Raw genomic sequence first — 19,845 nt, forward strand, 5'->3', positions numbered from 1 at the left:
CCTCCACACCGATGGGGGTGACCTTGCCTATCTAGGGAGGGGGTTGGGCAGGTAGTGATAAAAGGCAGGACTCAGAACCAGGTCACAAAATGAAGAGCAAGGATTTGCACTGGCAACATAATTCAGGGGATCCAGAGAACAGTCAGGAGCATGTGGTCAGTTCTCTCGGCCAAGGAAGCCAGGGCTGGAGGCGGAGGAAAGAAGCTGGTTCTGGATGTTAAGGAGCAGGGCCCAGATCCACCTCTGCCTCCTCAGCTGAGAACGAGGCTCCCTACCTAAGATGGAGGTGGTGGGGGTTGGTGAGGAATAAATGAGCCAGTGCACGGTGAATCTTTTCTGTTATCCTTCCACCAGGAACATCGTCAGGGCAGAGCTGTGTCTTATTCATCTCTACATCTCCAGTGCCCAGCACAGTGCCTGACACAGGGCAACTGCTCGTGAATTGTAATATTGTGGCTGGGTCCACTCTACCAGGAGGCAGACCTGGCGCAGATGTCATATAAGCCCAAATGGACAGCGTAACCCTGATGTAAGCAAACTGGAGTTTGCTCAAGGAAGTGTGATGGGAATAACGATAATGATGAGGATGACAACAATCATGTAAAATTTTCATGTTTAGTGTAGAATTAATTCACAGTTGACACAGCAAGTAAGATAGGTGTTACCATGGTAGTTGAGATGTGGGTTGTGGAATGAGATGGCCAGATTCAAGCCCTGCCTCTGCCACTGTGTGGCCTTCTTTACTTCTGAGCCTCAACTTTCTTACCTGTAAAATGGGGTTAATACCACCTACTGCCCAGCTATGTTTGGAGAGTGAAGTGGGACAATATGTGTAAAGAATTGAACACAGTACCTGACTGCAGTTAGTGAACAATAAATGGGGGGGGGGTGTGCTATGAAAAATGAGTTACCATCCTTGCAATTTGAAAGGAAGATTAGAGTTTCAAGGCTGTAAGAATCTGAACAACTGATTTTCAGACCAAAGGCAGAGGCTCCATTATTAGGATATAGTGCCATTAAAATATAAACTACCACCAACCTACTGTTCTTTTCCTGGCTACGCCTTAGGGACACGAGCATGTTCTCTGAGCCAGACTGCCTGGGTCTGCATCCCAACTCTGCCAGTTACAATTGTGCTACCTTGGGCAAACCCTGTAACCTCCTGTGCCTCAGTTTCCTTATCTGTATGTGGAGATGAAAATAGTACTGACACCTACGATAATGGTTACCCTTGGGTCAGAGGGAGAATGACTATAAAGGGGCACATAAGGGGCTTCCAGAGGGCTGGTAATACTTTGTTTCTTGGTCTGGAGGTGGTTACGTGGCGTGGCTGCCTTGTGGAAACTCAACTTGCTCTACACTTCGGATGAGGGCGCTCTTCCCTAGCAAGCTATAAAATGGGACTATGACCACATGCTACATAGGGTTGTGACAAGATTAAAGAAAAAAAAAAAAGTTTATTTTGTATCTGCATGGCCACATTCCCCCTACCTGCCCACGGTGCTGGTCTTGCCAACAGGCAGGCTCCCGCCCTGTTGGAGTGACCCCCGAGGCCTGTAAGCATTCTCCTCTCCTACGGCCAAGCCAGTGCCTGAGGCAGGTCCTCTGACACCAGCGACTAGACCACAGGCAAAGGGGACAGGTTCAGACCGACTTCCTGCAAAGACACTTTGCTTCAAGAGGACGCATATCCTCTTAAATCAGAGCATTATTAAACCCACAAAGAGCTTTGCTTTGGCTCAGAGAAAGTCCAAAGTTCATCTCTGAAAGAGGCAGAACTGCCACGGCTCCTGACATTGCACTTGATGTCTCACTGAAATATGACTTCTTGGCAGCTTTTTTTTTTTTTTAAGTTTTTAAAGGTAGAGAATATGGTTAAAACTAAACTGAAAATTGTATCTTAACAGTTCATCAATCTAAATTTTATCCAAAATGACTGCTGCCAGGCTTCACACAGTCACCTCATAGGCTGACTACACCCCTGAGGCACAGCTAACTCTGCAGGGGGCCTCACAGGCCAGGCCGGTGCTACACGCTCTCTTACTCCTATAACCGCAAAATGAGCTACTAGCTGCTGTGTTCCTCCTTCACATATACCATTGATTCAGTCCTCACAACACCCCTGCGGAGGGAAAAGGAAATGCTGGGTCATAGAGGTAAAACAACTTGTCCAAAGTCCCATGCCTTAGCAGTAGTGGAGCTAACACTGAACCCAGATGAACATCAAAACCTTCGTTATCACCCAACACATCTTACTAATTGCTCTGACACGTTGTTTTGACCAACAAACATACTGAGCAACCGTAATTTAATAGAGGTTTGCTAGGTACATAATAGCAGAATCAAGCAGCCTGATGGTTGGTCTAGACTCTACTAAATGCTCAAGGAAGAGGGTTTACTATGAAATATTGTACCCATTTGACGGATGAGGACACTGAGGCTAAAGAGATGAAACGGTTTGCCCATGTTCTCACAATGGGTACTTCGTCAGGAAAAGGATCTGACTCTGGTTTCCGTGCCAATGTTCTTTCCACTAAACAGCACGTACAAAATGTACTCAAATGCATGCGCATGTATATGAGAGCGTAACAAAGAACAGCATGGGGAGCTGGTGGCCTCCTAGGAGGAAGGGAAAGAGAAATCAGAGGGAAAGTGGAAAGGACAGGAAGAGGAAAGGCACATATTCAGGTATTCTAAACTCTTTACTCCCTCCTGAAATCTCAGATGCACATAGAGGGAAGAGTGACATTTTCCTTCCCTCCCTTATGCCTCAAAGGTCACCGAGCTGCCAAGCAGTTGATAAACGTAGTAGTTTTTCTTTGGAGCCAGGAGTCACTGATTTGCTCCTTCCTGCTTCACAAAATTAAAAATCTAAGCCTAAGAGTTCAGAGGACCCCTGAAAACACTGCTGGAATTTCCCAGGGTGCTTTAAACAGAAACAGAAGCTTGGCAGGGGAGGGAAGTGGTGCAAGCACCTCACAGGTCAAGCCAAATCCCCTCTTCACAAGGTAATAAGCACTGACTCTCATTAACAAATCCAGAGATTTTTAACCCAGGTCAGTAAAGGGGCTACTTCTCCAATGGGCTTTTCTTCCTTTCCTGACCATCATCCTTTGGAGCTTCATTCATTCACTCATTGGTCAGTCATGTCAACCTGAAGCTAGGTCTCAAAGACAGAGATGACTAAAACATGATGTCTAAACTCAAGAGGCTCCCGGCCTACTAGTGTGTGGGTGAGGATGGAGTGGGGGAGGGTGGAAATTATAATAAGCCTAAGAAAAGGCATAGTCATATGTAGTAGAAAAGGCCTCGCTCTGGTGGAACATCTCCATACCCATGGAGCTTGCCCACTGCCTCCCCAGATGGTTGTGGGCCCAGGGCCACAGAGTCCCAAGGCTGGTGTCCTGGCTCACTCACTCACTCGTCGGGTAGCTTTAGGCAAGACCTTTCGCCTCCTTTAGTATCAGTTTCCTTATCTGTGAGACTGGGTCTTGATCCTCACCTTCAGGATTGTAAGAAGGTTAAAAGGAGACACAGTAGGGTATGTGCTTCATAGAGTGCCGGCCACAGAGCAGAAGCTCAGTCAGTGCCAGTCCGCCTTCTTCTGAGAGTTTGGTTCTGCCAGCTGTGGGGCTCCACCCAACACAGCGCCACCATCCAGCCTGCCTCCACTCTGCCCTCTGGAATGGAGGGGTGAGCCCATGTACACCTCTGATTCTGCTGGGGTTTTGCCCTAAACTGAAGCACCTTCCTACTGCTGGAGACTCCGTTTCCTCATGAGTAAAAAGAGGATGTGGAAGGGGTCAACACCTTTCACCACTGCTGCATAATGCAAATGAGAGATGAGGTGGCAGAGTGCTTGGTAAGATGTGAAGATGGCCCAGCACAGATCACCATGATTATCTCCATCCTGCAAGACTCTGCTCTTCCTGACTACTCCTGCTCCCACAGCAAGTTGCCTTCTTTGGTCCCAAGCAAGGACAATGGACAACATACACTTGGGCCCTCAATTAAAACTTGATTAGTGATGTTTCTAATTGTTTCATATGTACCTGTCACTTTTTCCTTAAAATAACTGATTTAACCACACTATGTTTACATATACTGCAATAACACCAGTGTCATCTATAAAACATTGTAGAGTTTTAAAACACTGAATTTTTGAATATGTGATTTCATTTGATCTTCAAAGCAACCTCGTAAAATAAATAAGCATGATTATTTCCATTTCACAAAAGAGAAAAAAGAAGCTCTTGCCTCAGGTCCAGAGTAATAAAAGAGCTAGGATCTGAACTTGGGACTGCTGGTCCCCAAAGCCTGGTCCCCTTCTCTTCTCTGTGCAGCCATGTCTACTCTCCTGGTTTAGCAAATACTGAGTCAGTGACCAGGTCACTTTTTTTGGTAACCTCCACAGATAGACTTCTCAGAGGCTAGATACACAAGAACAAACAGACCCTAAAAGCAGGGACTGTTTCTTTTCCTTTTGTACACTGAAACACACAACAAAATAATTGGGTTTGAATTCTGATCCTGATCATTATTAGCTGTGTAACTCTGGACAAGTTACTTAACCTTCCTGTGCCCAAATTTCAGGATCTGTAAAGCAGGGCCACCATCACTAGAGCACAGACTTGTAAAAATTAAATTATGAGCATAATGCATCCAGCAGTATTTCAAAAAAAGTATCCATCCAATTTGAAATGATGAAACTTGAATTTAAATTTCACTGGGGGCATAAGGGGATGTTGATTCCCCAGTGCCCAAATGCTTTGGGGTCGCCCACTCATAAAATAGGGCCTTCCTTCCTCCCACCCAAATGCCACTTGCCATCATTCATTCATCACTAAGCACAGCAAACTTGGACTCCCATCTCCACCTGCCTTTTATTTGAAATGTCAATTTTTAAAGGGTGGAGAGGTTGGAAACCCAATTTAACAAGCATGCTGAAACATTGTTTATTGCCCCCATAAACATGGCTTAGTGAGAATTACGGACTTAATCAGAGCGAACTTATCTCCCGGTGAAAAGGAACACTTTAAATTTCAGAAATGGCACCTTCACTGTGAAAATCTCTTAACTTTTCAAACAAACTACAGGGGGTCTTAAACATATGGGCAGTAAAGGGGCAGCCATTACTGTGATTTGTCTTGCCCAAGAGCCAAGGAGCCCTAAAGGTCCATAACAACTTTAAGATCCAGGGAAAATATTTGGAAAAACATATTCAGGAGACATGTCTCTAAAAACACCCAAAAGGTCTGCCGAGTGGGAAGTAATATCTGTACGGTTGCTTGGGGCTGCGCAAAAGAAAGGACCCTGGAGTCATTAGAACAGGGGCTATTTAATCAGCAGCAGCATTGAGAAAGCTCACCTCTCCTCCTGTGTGTAAGATTAAGCATTAGGTAATAGGTAATTAGCAATAGGTAATATTTTGGGACCTGCTTTTCAGAAGACAGGTGTCACATAAATCCCAAAGACTACTGAATGGTTTGTGTGGTATTTTTTTCTTTCTAAAAAGCATTTCCAGAGGATGAGGACCTGCGAACCCCAACTTCCCAATTTGAGGCTTCATTAAGGCTGCTCTGATCATTCATTCCAGGAAAGGTTTTCATAAAGACTCCCCATTTTGCAAAGACTGTATTAGCCTGGCTGCCAGAGGCAGGAAAGGCAACAGATATAAAATTTTATTATTTCAATGCCCCAGTAGCAGCCAGGAGGACTTAATGAAATCGCCAAGATTTACAATCTGAAATAGCTATTGCACAGACAGATATGGTTAAGGGAGCTGTGCCCTCTGACCTTTCAACCCTTTGATCCTCACACAGCAGGTGGCCTGGAGCCCCCTCCTGGGCATCTTCCCTCTCTTCCGACACTGCTGAACCTTGATGTGCAATAAGCCTGACCCTACACAGGTGACTCTCACAGTGCTTATCACCAGCAGCTGCTGCTAATGGAATAGCCCAAATCACTTGGCCTCGAGATTCCAACTTGGAGATGGGGGAAGAGGGATCTGCTGTGTAGTGTCCAAATGGTGCTGAAATGATGCCCAATAGTTCAGCCTCAAGTCCAGTTGTTTGGAAATGCTTAACGATGTCATTACCAAAAACTGTCCTAGAAATGGAACTCTGGTCTCCTCCGATTTATACTTTGAGTTAGAAAAAAAAAATCACCTTTTAAAAATAAATCACAAATCTCAAAAAAAAAAAAAAAAATCAACCCCGAAGTCCCAAATGCATCTCTCAGAACTTCCCTAAAACCATGTGCAGCAAATTTATACCAATGAAAATCAAAACAATTTTTGGAAACCTAAAATTGACTGTTTTCAGTTCCATGAAATTTCATTTAAAAAACCCCATATGCCAAAATGTCCAAATTCTCTTATTTTTAAAAATTGGGATGACTTCCAAAATCATAGCTATCTTTTTCTTCCCTTTTTTTCCTTCTAAAGCTAAGGATGGGTAATGTGCATATGTACTTATCAAGCTTCATAATTTAACCCATTCGGTCAGTAGAAAATATTTTCAATAAAATGCTGAAGAGGCAGGATATAAATTTATTACCATTCCATCTTTTAAAACAATTGACTCCTAGGTGCCAGGGTTTAACTCTATTTGGTTAAGGACATGTCCAGGAGTTTAGGCAGCTTTTAGTTTTTGTCAGACATTTAGGCAGGACACATAAACCATTCTGTGGGATGCTGATAACGCCCAGCTTAACTGCCACTGCTGATCATACTTGGGAAAAGCCCTGAGTCCATGCCTTTGTTTCTAAACAAACAGTGTGGTCATCCCCACTCTTTACCTACAAAGGCCTGAGCTTAGGTCATGTATGTCTGAATTCAACAGGCAAAGAAAAAACCCACTTCTTTTGTAGCCTGAGTGGCATATATTTTAAATATTCAACTTTAAATTCATTTTGAAATCAGCTGAGAATCAGACAATATGTAGAGAGAGGTTTATAGGCTCCAATTTTAGTCACACTTTTCTCTATGGATGTTTAAGTTTAGTACAGAGAGCAGTTTATGGAGAAAGCAGTTCAGCAGGGGAAAAAAGGTATGGTTACTACATCACAGTTTGATCACTTTGTACAAAATTATTATTAAGCTCTCTTCTTCAGAGGTGCCTACTGGAAATATTTTATTAATAATAATATCTACCATCGAGTGAGGGTCTACTAATGTGCACGAAACTTTAGCCGTATTATTTCTGTCATCACTTTAGGGCAGGTGACCCCATTTTGCAGATGGAGATGTTAAAGCATACATGCACAGATGCTCAGTTATTTGCCTAAGTTACAGAGGGACAAATAGTGGAGCTGGGATTCAAGCTCAGGTTCAAAGCCCTCAAAGCTCCTTGTCCATCCACATTTTTTCCCAACAAAAGCAAAACAAAGGCAAAACAACAATAACAATAATTTGTACAGAAAAGGCCAGATTTCGGCTTGCTTACACATTGCTGTGGCCCATTTAAAAGCCTTCCGAATCAATTATTTTAGGTCATTAAGAGGAAGTTTAATTTGGTTGACAAACACCCCTACTGTGGTGACCTCACATATCAACAACAAATGCCTGATGGTACCATGAGTCTGCTGAGCATGGTGTTAAACAAAACCACATGTGCCCTGATTCCAAGTGGGATTTGACTAGGCCAAGGGTACCGCTCTTCAATCATCATGCTGCTGGTCTCTGAGCTCCCTCAGTGGCCCCGCCCCTAATCACTTGCAAGGAGTTTATGAAAAGAAGTCATCAGTCCCATGTGGCTGCGTTCAGTTGAAAGTGCCTTTAAGCTAATGTTGATTTAGAAAAAGTCACTCAATAAAAAAATACAAAAGGAGGCTGGAAAAGAAGGCAGAGCCAATCTTCAGCAGATGTCTCTTAGCTTATTTTGTTAAAAATTTACCAGTTTTACACATACACAATATTGATAATCACTTCCATTTACTTGGCGCCTACAATGTGTCAGGTACCACTTTTCTCATTTACTCCTCATTAAAAAACTCCTATGAACTGGATATTCTACCTATTTTACAGGGAAGGAGTTTGAAGCTCAAAGAGGCACCTTAACATCCCCAACTGCAAAACAGGAGCACCCCTCTCAAAGGGGTGACAATTAAAAATTATATAGCTCGAGTGCCGTCTATATTGGTAGACCCCCATTCAATGGTTGATATTACTATTAAATATTTCCAATAGGCATCTCTTATGAGGATAACAGAATAGCAGTTTTATACATAGTGGTCGAATTGTGTGATGTAGTAACCATACCCGCTCCCCCCTCCCCACCAGCCCCTGCTAAACCAATTTCACCTGTAAACAAAGGAGCTTGTTTAAAGTGGCCTAATAGTCGTGGAGGCAGAATTTGAATCCAGGTCCTTACAACTCTAGAGCCCAAGAGTTCTCTTCACTCTGCCCCAAAGCCTCCTGCATGCTGCTCCTTATCTTAATCTGACAGGAATTTGGTTAGTTCAAGCTTCTCTTAGTAACAATTTATAAACTTTAAGTTTTCTTTGAAGTCAGTTTTAAGGCTGCTAAGTGGAACTTACATATGATGACTGGCTAAGTGATGATAGGAAAACTGGGAAACAAAAGCATCAATGATGGTTTCACATTTTCTACCGAGGTTCTCCCTCATAAACTATTCAGTTTTTCTAATCTGTAACAGAGGGCTAGTTCTTCTCACAAGAGAACAATTCAGTCACAACAAATTAGGCTGAAAATGTACTGACTGCAAGAGATACTTCAATCAGCCAGAAGTACTCGTTCCCTTTGATTACACAAATTACTACTAGAGGTTTAAGTTGTTTTATATTAACTAATTCCAACATTAGGATAAGTGGCATTTAAGAATCACACTCATTTTAAAAGCAGATGCCACATGAGGAGGAGGGACCTCCCAAAGGAAATCCATCAGGTGAAATCCAGAACATTCCTTAGGCTCTAAGTTGAACACGGAGGCTGAATTTTCACTCTGAATGCTCTGGATGTGACAGATTCACATGTGATGATTTGCTTGGTAACAGCACACAAAGGAAATTTCAGCAAAATCAACCTGCTGTCCAATTACTTTTTTCTTTATACAATTAAGCAAGCACCAGGGTTTTCATTGATCTAAACTTTGCCTCTTATTTTTATAATACTCACTATGAGGAATAATGTTTGGCAGAGCTTTTTAAAAAGCTCTTCACATCCATTATATCAGTTAGTTTTTACAACTCTTTGAGATGGAAAATCTGATCTTAATTTCACTGATGAGAGAATGGAGCCTCAGAGAGGCTAAGTAACCCTGACCCAGTCACAAGTGTACTCAGAGCTTCCTCTGGAAAAATATGAGGCTACCAGACTCGACCTCTCCTTTCCCCTCACTACCACCCCCAGTGCCTGGCCTGGAGGCCACCCTGAGAAGGAAAAGCTCAGGCAAAGGTGGGAGCCTCTGCCCAGGACTAGGGCAGGGCTAGGCGTAATCAGACACAGCCTGATCCAGAAGCTCTGGGGTCTGACAAACCCATCATAATTGTGGGACTGGAAGCAAATTATTTTACCTCTCTGAGCCTTAGTCTCCCCATTTGCAAATACAAATATCTTCTCTTTGGTAGAGAGATTCTGAGGAATTAGCAAAAGTGAAAACAGGTATAGTACTGAGCACTGTGTTTGGTGCTGAGCAAGGACACAGAAGACGCCAGTTTCTTCCCAACCTACTCCCTTTCTCCCTAAAGCTCTTCCCACGAACCTATGACAGAAACTACCAGGTGGAATTTTTCATTCAAATATCACCTCCTTATAAAGTAGGACTATGATTACTTAGCACTACAAACAGATCTCACATGGAATTTCTCAGTTCTAGTGAGGACACACAGGCACAGCACCACTTACACCTGAATGTAATTATGACTCAGAGTTTTGCATCAATCATAGTATTAACAAGTGCGAGCTACGTCTTATTACCATCTACCTAAAATGGTACACTGGTTAACAGGACGTACTCTTCTACACTCACCACGAAACTGTTTAAAAATAAACATTAAAAAAATGAACAAAGGATTCAAGACTTTCTATGTCAGGGACAAATGAAAAGACAAAAATGAGTTAAAATGGTGCCAATTCATTTGACAGAAATTCAGGTTCTTTAAGATGCAAAGGGAAAAAAAGTTATTTTTCTTGTCTGTAAATAAGTAAATCCTGTAATTTTGTGTAAAAGCTCCACAGTTAAACCACTGCAGACACAGACAATAATCGTCTCTGGACCCGAGAGACCAGGAGGCACTGTGATGTGGCACGTGGGTGCTGTCCCTGGAACAGTGGCTCTGCGTGGTCTCAAGCCCTGGGTGCACGGGCATAACCAGCCTTCTCCAAGCTCCAGCCAAGCCTTCCTACATAAAGGACGGCGAGGAAGAGAGAGAAATGCCGGAAGCTTGGCTCGTCAACTTGTGCACCCATCACTCGTCTCTTGAAATTGCTTTGGTGAACTTGGTACCTGGGTCTTACTCCCCCTATTCCTAATGCTTGAAACTACCACTTAGTATATAACCTAAATTTATACTCTAAAACTGGGCTATAGAAAGATTATCTAATCCATAAAAAGTACTTGGAAACAGAGAGAAAACAAAAATCTAGTAAAAATGGTGCTTAAAACCTCAAAGAAAGCCATCACTACAAACACCTCTGGTTTGGTAGCAAGGAAACCATTTGGAAGCTTGGGTTTGGGACGCTAACACATTTGAATTTTATATATACGGTTGCGGTGTGTTAATTTACTTAAGAATTACCTTGATCTTTACAAATATCAATTTACTTTATTAACATGGTTAAGCAGTTTCCAGGCATTTTATATGGAAGGACCTTGTTTCTAACGGCCCAGAAGGAGGAGGCCTGACCATGTCCCTTCCCTATTTACACCCTTCAATGGCTCTCCATTGCCCTATAAAGTTGAAGCTCTTTAACGCGGCTTACAAGGCCCTGGATGGCCTGGCCCTGCCTGCCCACCTCAGCGTTCCTCTCCCCCCTCAGCTCCACACTCCCGGCCGACACGGAACTTCTCACGCTTCCTGGTAAACTCTGTGGTCTACGCTATACGTCTCTGCAGATGCTGTTCCCTGTTCCTCTGGTTAAACACCTGTTTATCTGTTAGGTCTCTGTTTAGGCATGCCCTGCTTCTGAGACGCCTAGCCCTCAAGGCTCAGTTCACTTTTTCCCTGACCAGAGCCGATGGCCTCTCAAATCCCTGCAATCATTTTCTCCTTGTCTGCAACTGTTCCAGACAAAACTCTGAAGGTGCAGATTATGTCACATTCACCATTTTACATAGAACTCCTAGTACGATACAATGCCTGGTTCACAGAAGGCTCTCAAAACATCACCACAGAAGGGGTATGTACTGTATAGTGATCAGACACTGGGATATGCTGAACATATACAGGGCTCATTTATTTAATCTTTACCACAATTTTAAAAGATGGGGACCAACCATTCTTACAGATGAAGAAAGTAAGGAGAGACAAAATATCATGCCTGAAATGACTACAGCAGGGGAGTGGTCAAGCAGGGAATTGGAAGGGCATTTATTCAAATTTTTTAAAAGTGCCACTCCCATCCCTGATACAGTGCCTCCAGCACCACCAGCCAGGAGGAAACAGGGCAGGTACAAGCCAATTCTGTAGAAAGTCTTTCCCTAGAGAATGAAGATGATGATCCCTGGAACCTAAGAGTCCCTGAAACACACTTTCAAAGCCATTAATTTAACAATGTAAATGGCTTAAGGCCACTGAGGAAAGAAACCCAGCAACGGTTGCTGACCTCTGTTGGATCTTTATGTGCCAGGCACTGTCCTAGGTCCCCGAGAAGCACTGTCTCACTGGATCCCTCAACAACGCCAGAGGGGATGCTTGGCCACTGCTTTCCTTTTATAGGTGAGAAGACAGGAGCTCAGAGGTCTGTTACTTTGCCCATGATCACACAAGCAGGAGGTAGGAGGGCCGGAACCCAGAACCCCCATTCTAACCTCCACACCTTACTGCCTCTGTGTGTAGGTGGAGCTTCATTTACTGGCTAACCTGAGCCCCTGTCTGCACTGCTCACTGCTGTCACCTTGCCTTCCTCCTTCTGGACCATTCCCCCACCAGGAATGATACTAAAGACCTGCAGACCTCCCTCACATCGCTCTGAAACCTGTACACAAAGCATTTTTTGTGAGGCTTAAAGAGGAAGGTCTTCTTTTATCAAAAAGGAGAAGTAAACCATCTAGCAGATCTGACCTGCTACCAGACGTGGCACAGAAGAGGAGCTGCAGAAAGTCTCCTGAACTGAACTGAGGTCCAGGGAACGAAAGGAAACAGTCACTGTGTAATCTGGCCGCGTTTCGGCACTTCCTAGCTGCCAGCTAACATGATCATTCTCTCCAAGAAGAAACTAGGTCTATGCCAATACCCTCGGCTATCCTGCTAACTTACCACCAGCCTCAAATTAGTGTTTGCTTAAATGAGAGAAAGGATATAAAAAGGCAGAGGAGGGATAAGAATGACGATCAGCTAGAAACTTGTCACTTTAGAAGGAAGGCGGACTTTTTAAGGTGACCGGGTTACCAGTTAGCAAATAGTCAGGGCCCTGTAACAGCATGAAGGCTGGAATTAGATCTTCCCCCAAAATAGCCTCTTTTCAAATGAGAACACTAGGTTATAATTTATATTTCTCTTTGTGCAACAAATTTGAGTGTCATAAAAATGGTTAAAAAGTCTTCCTATGGTAGCTTTTTCTAAACTTTTATGAACATCTGCCACATTCATTTGAAGTTTAAAAAATTCTGGCACATATGCAAAGGCATAATAAGGTGCCTATAGCTTTCAAGAAAAAATAACAAGACAGTCAAAAATAAGCCTTTTGCTGAATTGCCAGTAAGAAAACTAGTGTGTGAGAGGAGCTGGGCCTTCCCGAGCTCCTTCCTGAAAGAGCTTTCCTTTGGCCCCAGGTACGAGCTCCACCCCAAGCATTACAGCCCAGTTCCTGGCAGAAATCTCAGGGCAGCATCTCTCTCACTTGAAGGTATAATAGAACTGGATAAGCCCGATCAAAAAGCACGAGTGGAGCCCTCCAAGTCTGAGCTGAAATCCGTGGGAGGAGTCCAGGAGACCCAATTTCACGGTTTGGTAGTTCACAGTTGCCTGACACACGCAGGAGATGCTCTTTTGTTTGGAGAGTGTCTTAGCTGGCTTCAAGAGTGGGGCAACGACGACAGTTTTGTTTTTCTTTAGTGCTGACCACGTAATAGTTCAGCATGGCAAACTCCTCCCCAGTTTCAGCCCATCAACAGGGCTAAGATTTATCTTGGCCAGAGCTTCCTGACCCTTCTCACTTAAAACCCTTCAAAGGCTGAGCAGAGTGGACTTGCACCCATTCACCTAAGTGCAAAACTTTGCCTCAAGTTTTAGCTTTAAAGTTCATGCATGTTTTACTACAAAAAAACCTTATCTTAAGTTATAATCATATAAAAAGTAACAAATGTACTCCCTCCATCTTTAAGTAGAAGAATTATGGTGCTGGGTTCCCTGAAAACAGTGATGCTTGCTGGAGGGCTCTAAATGTGCTCTGAATTCCAGCTTTCCAAGCACTCACTCAATCCTGCTTTTCAGAGAGCATCTGCTGGGCGTCCTGCTAAGTGCTGAGGACACCACAGTGAATGAAGCACAGTCCTTGTTCCCAAAGAGCATGAGCATCTCCTTGGGATGAGGCAGAGGACAGGGAAGGAAGCAGCTGTCACCCCGAGCGTGAGGGACAGTAAGCAAAGACGACAGCAAAGCAGGAGGACTTCCACAGCTAGGGAAGAGCAGGCTTAGCCGTGCAGAGGTGTGGGAGTGTGGGTGTGCTGAGGGACCATCCAGGGCACTGGCTCACAAGGGACAGTGAGGACAGAAGGCTTGGCAGCAGTGGGGAGGGCAGAGGGAGGCTGGAAGGCTGGTTGCTAGAGGCAGAGGGACCAGGTAGAAGGCAATCCCATAAATGTCAGGATCAGGGACTGAATTTTATACTCATCTTCACCCCTCCATGACCTAGCAAAATGTTTGGAACACCAGAGGCCTTGATTTACTTATTGAATGAACAGATAAGACTTCGCAAAACTCCAAGAAAGCAAAGTAAAATGTCAATGGAGGCAGTGAGGAAGGAACAGGGTGAGAGACATGTGAGAGGCCTCGTGACTATTTGGAGAGAAAGTATGAAGAAGGGGAGTGCTCAGCCATGATCCGTGTGTCCCACTTTGATCTTTTCAGGCAGCGGTGCCATTCATAGGGACCGGGAATGGCAGAAGGGCAGTGGAGTAGCTCAAAGGTATGTATGTACAAATAATATGGGGTTCGGGGTTTGAGACATCAATAGTATATCTTGGTAACCTTCACCTGGCCAACTGGTCCTCAGGTGAAACTTTGGGCCTGAAGGTCACAGGGAGGCAGGCCAATGTTGGAATCACAGCTGGACGTCACCAATATTACCTCAGCAGCAGAAGCAAAAACCCTTAAACAAGATGACCAGGGGGTATGTTGAGAAGAAAAGCAAGCCAGGACTAGAAACCTGGACAATGCTCAAGGTAGGGCCATAAAAAGGAGTCTGAAAAAGCCTTTGCTGGAACAGTGTGGAAGGCAGAAGAGGCAGGAAAGAGTTGTGGATGCCGACAGACCAAATGGTGCTTAGATTAGTGTTCCCAATGGTACAACAATTGGCACAAAAGGTCTATTAGCGAGTGTTCACTTTCAATTATTCATACAGGAGCTTTGAGTACACCCCCAAACTTGACAAACAAAGGTAAAACACAGAAGAAATCTCTTCAATCTGATCTAAATACACCATCCAAGATCGTCCATAAACTGTGTACTGTATGTGCTCAGGGCTGGGTGATGACAAGGAGGAACTGTTAACAGAATGTAGGAGCCACATGGCCGTCCTGTCAAATTAGAAATTTGAGCAGATTTCTGTGGTCTATTTTGATCAAGATTTTCAATGTCAAACAAACAGGTTTTTCGATAACCAACTTGTTTCATTTTCGTAAGCACAATAGCACAGTGTGCAACAGCGAAGAAGCAGGTGGTCCTCGTCGACGTGAAATGAAGGGAACAGAAGAAGAGAAGTAGCACTTCCTTTAAGACATGCAAAGCATCATCACAGACGGACATGGCTTTAGCTTTTCCCTCTGAGAGCTTCTCTCTCGTGCAGAACAGGCAAGCCCCCTACCTCCCGCCCCATTTTGCTCTAGTACAAATTTCAGCTCTCTCCTGAGGAGGGAAAAGCTCAGGGTTCATGTCTGCAAGCCAGTGGCACTTACAAAAGCACAGAAAGTCCTTTAAAAGAATTTCTGTCTAACTGGTACAGCCGTGCAGAAAGCAATCTGGCCTTAGATTCATAGCTTTGACCAAGCCTTTCTACTTTAGGGGTTCTATGCTAAGGAACTAAGTCAAAATGCAAATAAGCCTTCTGCATAAATATGGTCACTGAAATGCTATTTACAATTGAGAAAAATTATAAACAACCTAAGTGTCCAACAATAATTAGAAAATGGCTAAGTTCTGGAATATACAAACAGTGGAAGGACAGGCAGCAAATTAAAAATGATTACTAAGAGGAGACAAAGACATGGAGAAGTCCCCATCCCATAATATTAAATGAAATACACAAAATTATATATCGTATCAGTTGAGTACATTTAAACAAAATACACATTCATAGAATAACGAGGAGGATGAAGCAGAATAAAATGCTAACAGTGCTTGAACCTGGAATAACAGTATTGTGGATAATGTTAATTTTCCACTTCATACTTCTATCTGCTTCCTATGCCACATTTTCTACAACGAAAAAATGCAATATTGATGGGGTGATTTAGAATAAACATCATTTTGAAAAGTGAATCATTTCCCTTCCCTCGTTCAAACCCTTGAAGAACCCTTTCCTCCTACCTCACTGAACCTCACTCCCTCACCCATGAAAATTGACAATCTCCAAACAAAGTGGAAAAACACTGGAAACAGAAGCCCAGCGAAAAGGGTCTGAGCTGAATGCTCAGCTCTGTGCATGAGGTGTTGCTCTGACACGTTCCCACGTGTAGAGCTGTGACTCCAGAGAATGCATCTGTCCCACTGCCACGTAGCACAACAAACCTGCAAGGAGGGAGATCTGGGGAGGAGAGGAGCCAACTTACCTCCATTAAACTTAAATGGATTCCTATGAGGTAGGGCATGGGAGCACTGTGAAGAGAAACAGAGACACACAGCTGCTTTAATGTCTGTTGCTTCTGACAGAAAATTACAGATGGTTCACTATTTGGAGAAAAACTGTTTTAATAAACGTATGCACAGTTACATTTCCTTTCACAACAAAAATCCTAATATGACATTTTCTTCCCAAGCCTAGAGACTTCGGAAGAATTTCAAAATTGCGGGCAGCCCTAGAAGGAGCACGGACGGTGGGAGGAGCACCGACCTTGGCCTGAGTCCCTAAATAGCCATGCGGCTGCGCAGCCTCAGTTGCCTCATCTGTAAAATGGCACTGTGGAAGCTAACTGGCAGCTTGCTATCAGAATGAGAAAATATACGATGAGTACAGTTCCTGGTACAAATGGGAACCATTATTGCGGTGATTGCAACTGAAAAAGCAGTTAACGATCTTGGATGGAGAGCATAAAGTGTTTCAAAGAAGAATGATGTTTTATTTGTTGTTTCCTTCTGCAATCAAGAGATGTGATCTAACTGTCCGTTTTGATAGGACAAAGTACATCACAGCCAGCAAGCATCCCCTCTCCAGCTGCATACATGCCATCTGATGATACTGTATTTCAAAAGCCCCTTCCAACTGCTTCATTCCCAGAGCGATGGGTTCCCTAAGTTAGTGACTGAGCAGAAAATGAGAACCCAGTTTTAAGGGGTTACAAGGGCTTTAAAACATGAGCATTATGGATTGATTTCCTTTGGTTTCAGGGTACACATATACACATTATCATGATGCTACTTACCAACGATAAATGTGCTAGACATTATCAAGGAATCTCAAATTCTTCCTTCCTAATCACACAACAGGTATTACCCCCATTTTACAGAGGAGAGAATAGGCCTAGAGAGCTTAAATCACTTTTCTAATGCTACAGAACAAGAAGCAATCCTAGGATTTGACTCCAAACCTTCCTCCTCCATGCCATACTGACTTTGTATTGCCAGACCTCAAATCCCCAGACCCACCTCCCACGCAGTGTTTTTCCTGGGGCTGTGGAGGGAGGTCAAGGAGCAGAGAGAAAGGGAGAGACTGACAACTTTCCCATGTGTCTCTCCAGCACGGGACATACCCTGTGAAAAGTGCAAAGGGTAAGTTATGAGCCTAGAGGAAAGATACCTGGCTCAGACCGAGGTGTGGTCACCTTTCCTCTAGAGCAGCTGGTGGCATGGAAGTGGACCTACAAGGGTGGCTTTCTTGGGGACAGGATAGGGAAACGAGGAGTGGTAAGAGATAAGAAAGGAGAGGTTTTGCTACCCACTGAATACTAAGGAGACTAGGCTTTATCCTGAAAGCAACGGATAGGCGACGAAGGCTTTTTAAACATCAGATGTGCATTTTAAAATTGCTCAAACATTTAAAAATAAGAAAGAGCACAATTCCCTCATTACCATTCAACAAATAAAATTCTTCAAGCAAAAATCCTTCCCCAGAATATAAAATGTTCCCCTTCCTACAGATCTCAGCAGTAATATATCTTGGGAGCCTGTAAAACAGACTTGAATATTAGCAGCACTGTTTGGGAACTATTCTTCCAGAAGACTTTTGTATTTGATAATAGCCAAAGAAAGAATTAGGCACACAACTGCAGTGAAAGTGGAGTTGTCTTTTCTTTCTTCTTCTTCCTCTTCTCCTCCCCTTTTTTAAAAATGGTATTGCTGTGCACATTCAGCTTCTCCTCGCTTCTAGGGGCAAGGAAATGCCCTACGATATTTTTTCTCCTTAAACTGTAAACCATTAGTTTAGCTGCCAGCGACACAAATGCTCAAACTTCCCAGTGTGCCTGGCTCTGCTGTCCAAGCTTTTTCTAGTGTACACTGAAATGAATGTGTTTCTAATTAAGTAGCTACAGGAACACGACAGCTTCAATGTCAAAAATACAAAGTCTGAACCCTGGCAGGAAGTCTTAAGACTGCAAATGTCTCATCTAGTGGAACCTTGCCTAATGTAATGAAAGGAAGCAGGAAGAGAGCAGAATTCCAGAAAAATGGCCACTTATTAATGTGTCCAGAAGCACCGCCAAACACATAGATGGGAGGAAAACTCAAATCTGTAATACCTAACCAAATCTTCCAAAATTTCCCAGTCCCTACCAGCACTGTCATGCAAGTGACAAATGACCCTGAGTTTTAATTATAATTTCAGAACTGAAATTCCAACTAATGAATTAATGTATAGAAAAAAAGACATTCAAACAATTGTGAGAAGAAGGTAGAAATACCTATAGCAAAAGCCTCTATAATTTAACTACAGGCTCTTATCTGAAAAAAAAAATTCATTTTCTAGAGTTTTAAATATGTAGGTTTTAATGCCATGCTCTTTTGTCCTGCAATAAAAATCAATGAAAGAGAGGAAAAAGGAGTCTTAGAAGTGACGGTAGATGTAGGAAAGGACAAAGTGAGACTCACTCTTCAGGTACTATTAGGCAATTTTTTTTTAAGCCCAATAATTTTCCAAAGGGTAATTATGGCCTATCATAGAAATGGAGTTCTTAGCCAACTTAGGGCTGCAACAGCTCTGTATTTAGAAAATACATAAAACACATTTATTCTGAAATCACAGCAGTTCCATGTTTTGTATGAAAGCAAATTTGGACAAATACCTTCTACATTGTCATCATTTGCTTACAAAGCCTCAAATACTTCCCTGAATCTGTGGCATTTTTGCTCTGTAAACATACTGATTACAAATTTCAAGTGGGGAGAGGAAGCGGGGAAAAAAAGAAACCCAGAGTCTCCTTAACATCTTACTGTAGCAAATATATAACTAGGTAATTTTACCTGCGTTCTGAAAACAATTTTTTTAAACATACCTCAATAGTTACTGCAGCTACTGACTCATTTTCTTTGGAAATCTCTTCTGTTTAGCTTTTGTTGTAAACAGAAATTTGGGCGGGGGGGAAACACCCATGATCATGTCATCTTATTACAACAACTACTTTTATTTTTGCATTATTCTCATCTGGTACTGGCTTACATCAACAAACATTTAAAAATATCTTTGAAATTATCGAGTGCATATGTTTTATTGTTTTCTCATTGGCTACATTAACATTTCCCAATTATACTATAATTTTTATGATTATTTTAAGTCTGTGTAATATTCTACCAAGTATGGATATCCCATAATTTACTGGACCCTATTTCTAGAGTTAGACATTAAGTCATTTCCAATTTTTCACTCTAAGTAACATCATAAGGAAAATGAACAACTTCAGGTGCATGAATTCCCAAACATGGAGTTACCAAGTCAAGAGGCAGGACTGTTTTTTAAATTTTTTGTTATACTTTGGCAAAGTGTCTTTTAAAAGGGTAGTAGCTGCCCCAGTGGAAATCTTTCAGGATTGTTGCAAGGATTTGAGAAAACCCATGAAGTGCCCAGCACAGGAGCAGTGCCTGGTAGGCTCAGCAAATTATCCTGTCCAAATGGGTTCTCTTCACAGTCCTGGCATGGCAGGTACCACTGGGCCCATTCTCTTAGTGCCCAAAGAATGGTTTCTTGTTCCTGTCCTGGTTCTGAAAGTTACCTGGCCAAGTGCTGGGGAGGACAATCGAGACTCCGTGATGAGCGTGAGGTACTTGACATGCAACAGGTCTGCACATGGGTCTGAC

At 43.0% G+C, this 19,845-nt stretch overlaps 1 protein-coding gene across 4 annotated transcripts in view; it reads right to left on the reverse strand.

Annotated features, from left to right (window-relative positions):
• Positions 1–19,845, reverse strand: part of DENND1A (DENN domain containing 1A) — a 476,944-nt gene that overhangs the window by 178,326 nt on the left and 278,773 nt on the right. For all 4 annotated transcript variants that reach the window (XM_072960109.1, XM_072960107.1, XM_072960108.1 and 1 more), the window contains exon 11: positions 16,170–16,215. In XM_072960109.1, coding sequence (XP_072816210.1) covers positions 16,170–16,215 — 46 coding nt within the window. The remainder of the gene's footprint in view (positions 1–16,169; positions 16,216–19,845) is intronic.

Source organism: Vicugna pacos, chromosome 4 (genome assembly GCF_048564905.1).
Source record: "Vicugna pacos chromosome 4, VicPac4, whole genome shotgun sequence".
Lineage (NCBI taxonomy): Eukaryota > Metazoa > Chordata > Mammalia > Artiodactyla > Camelidae > Vicugna > Vicugna pacos.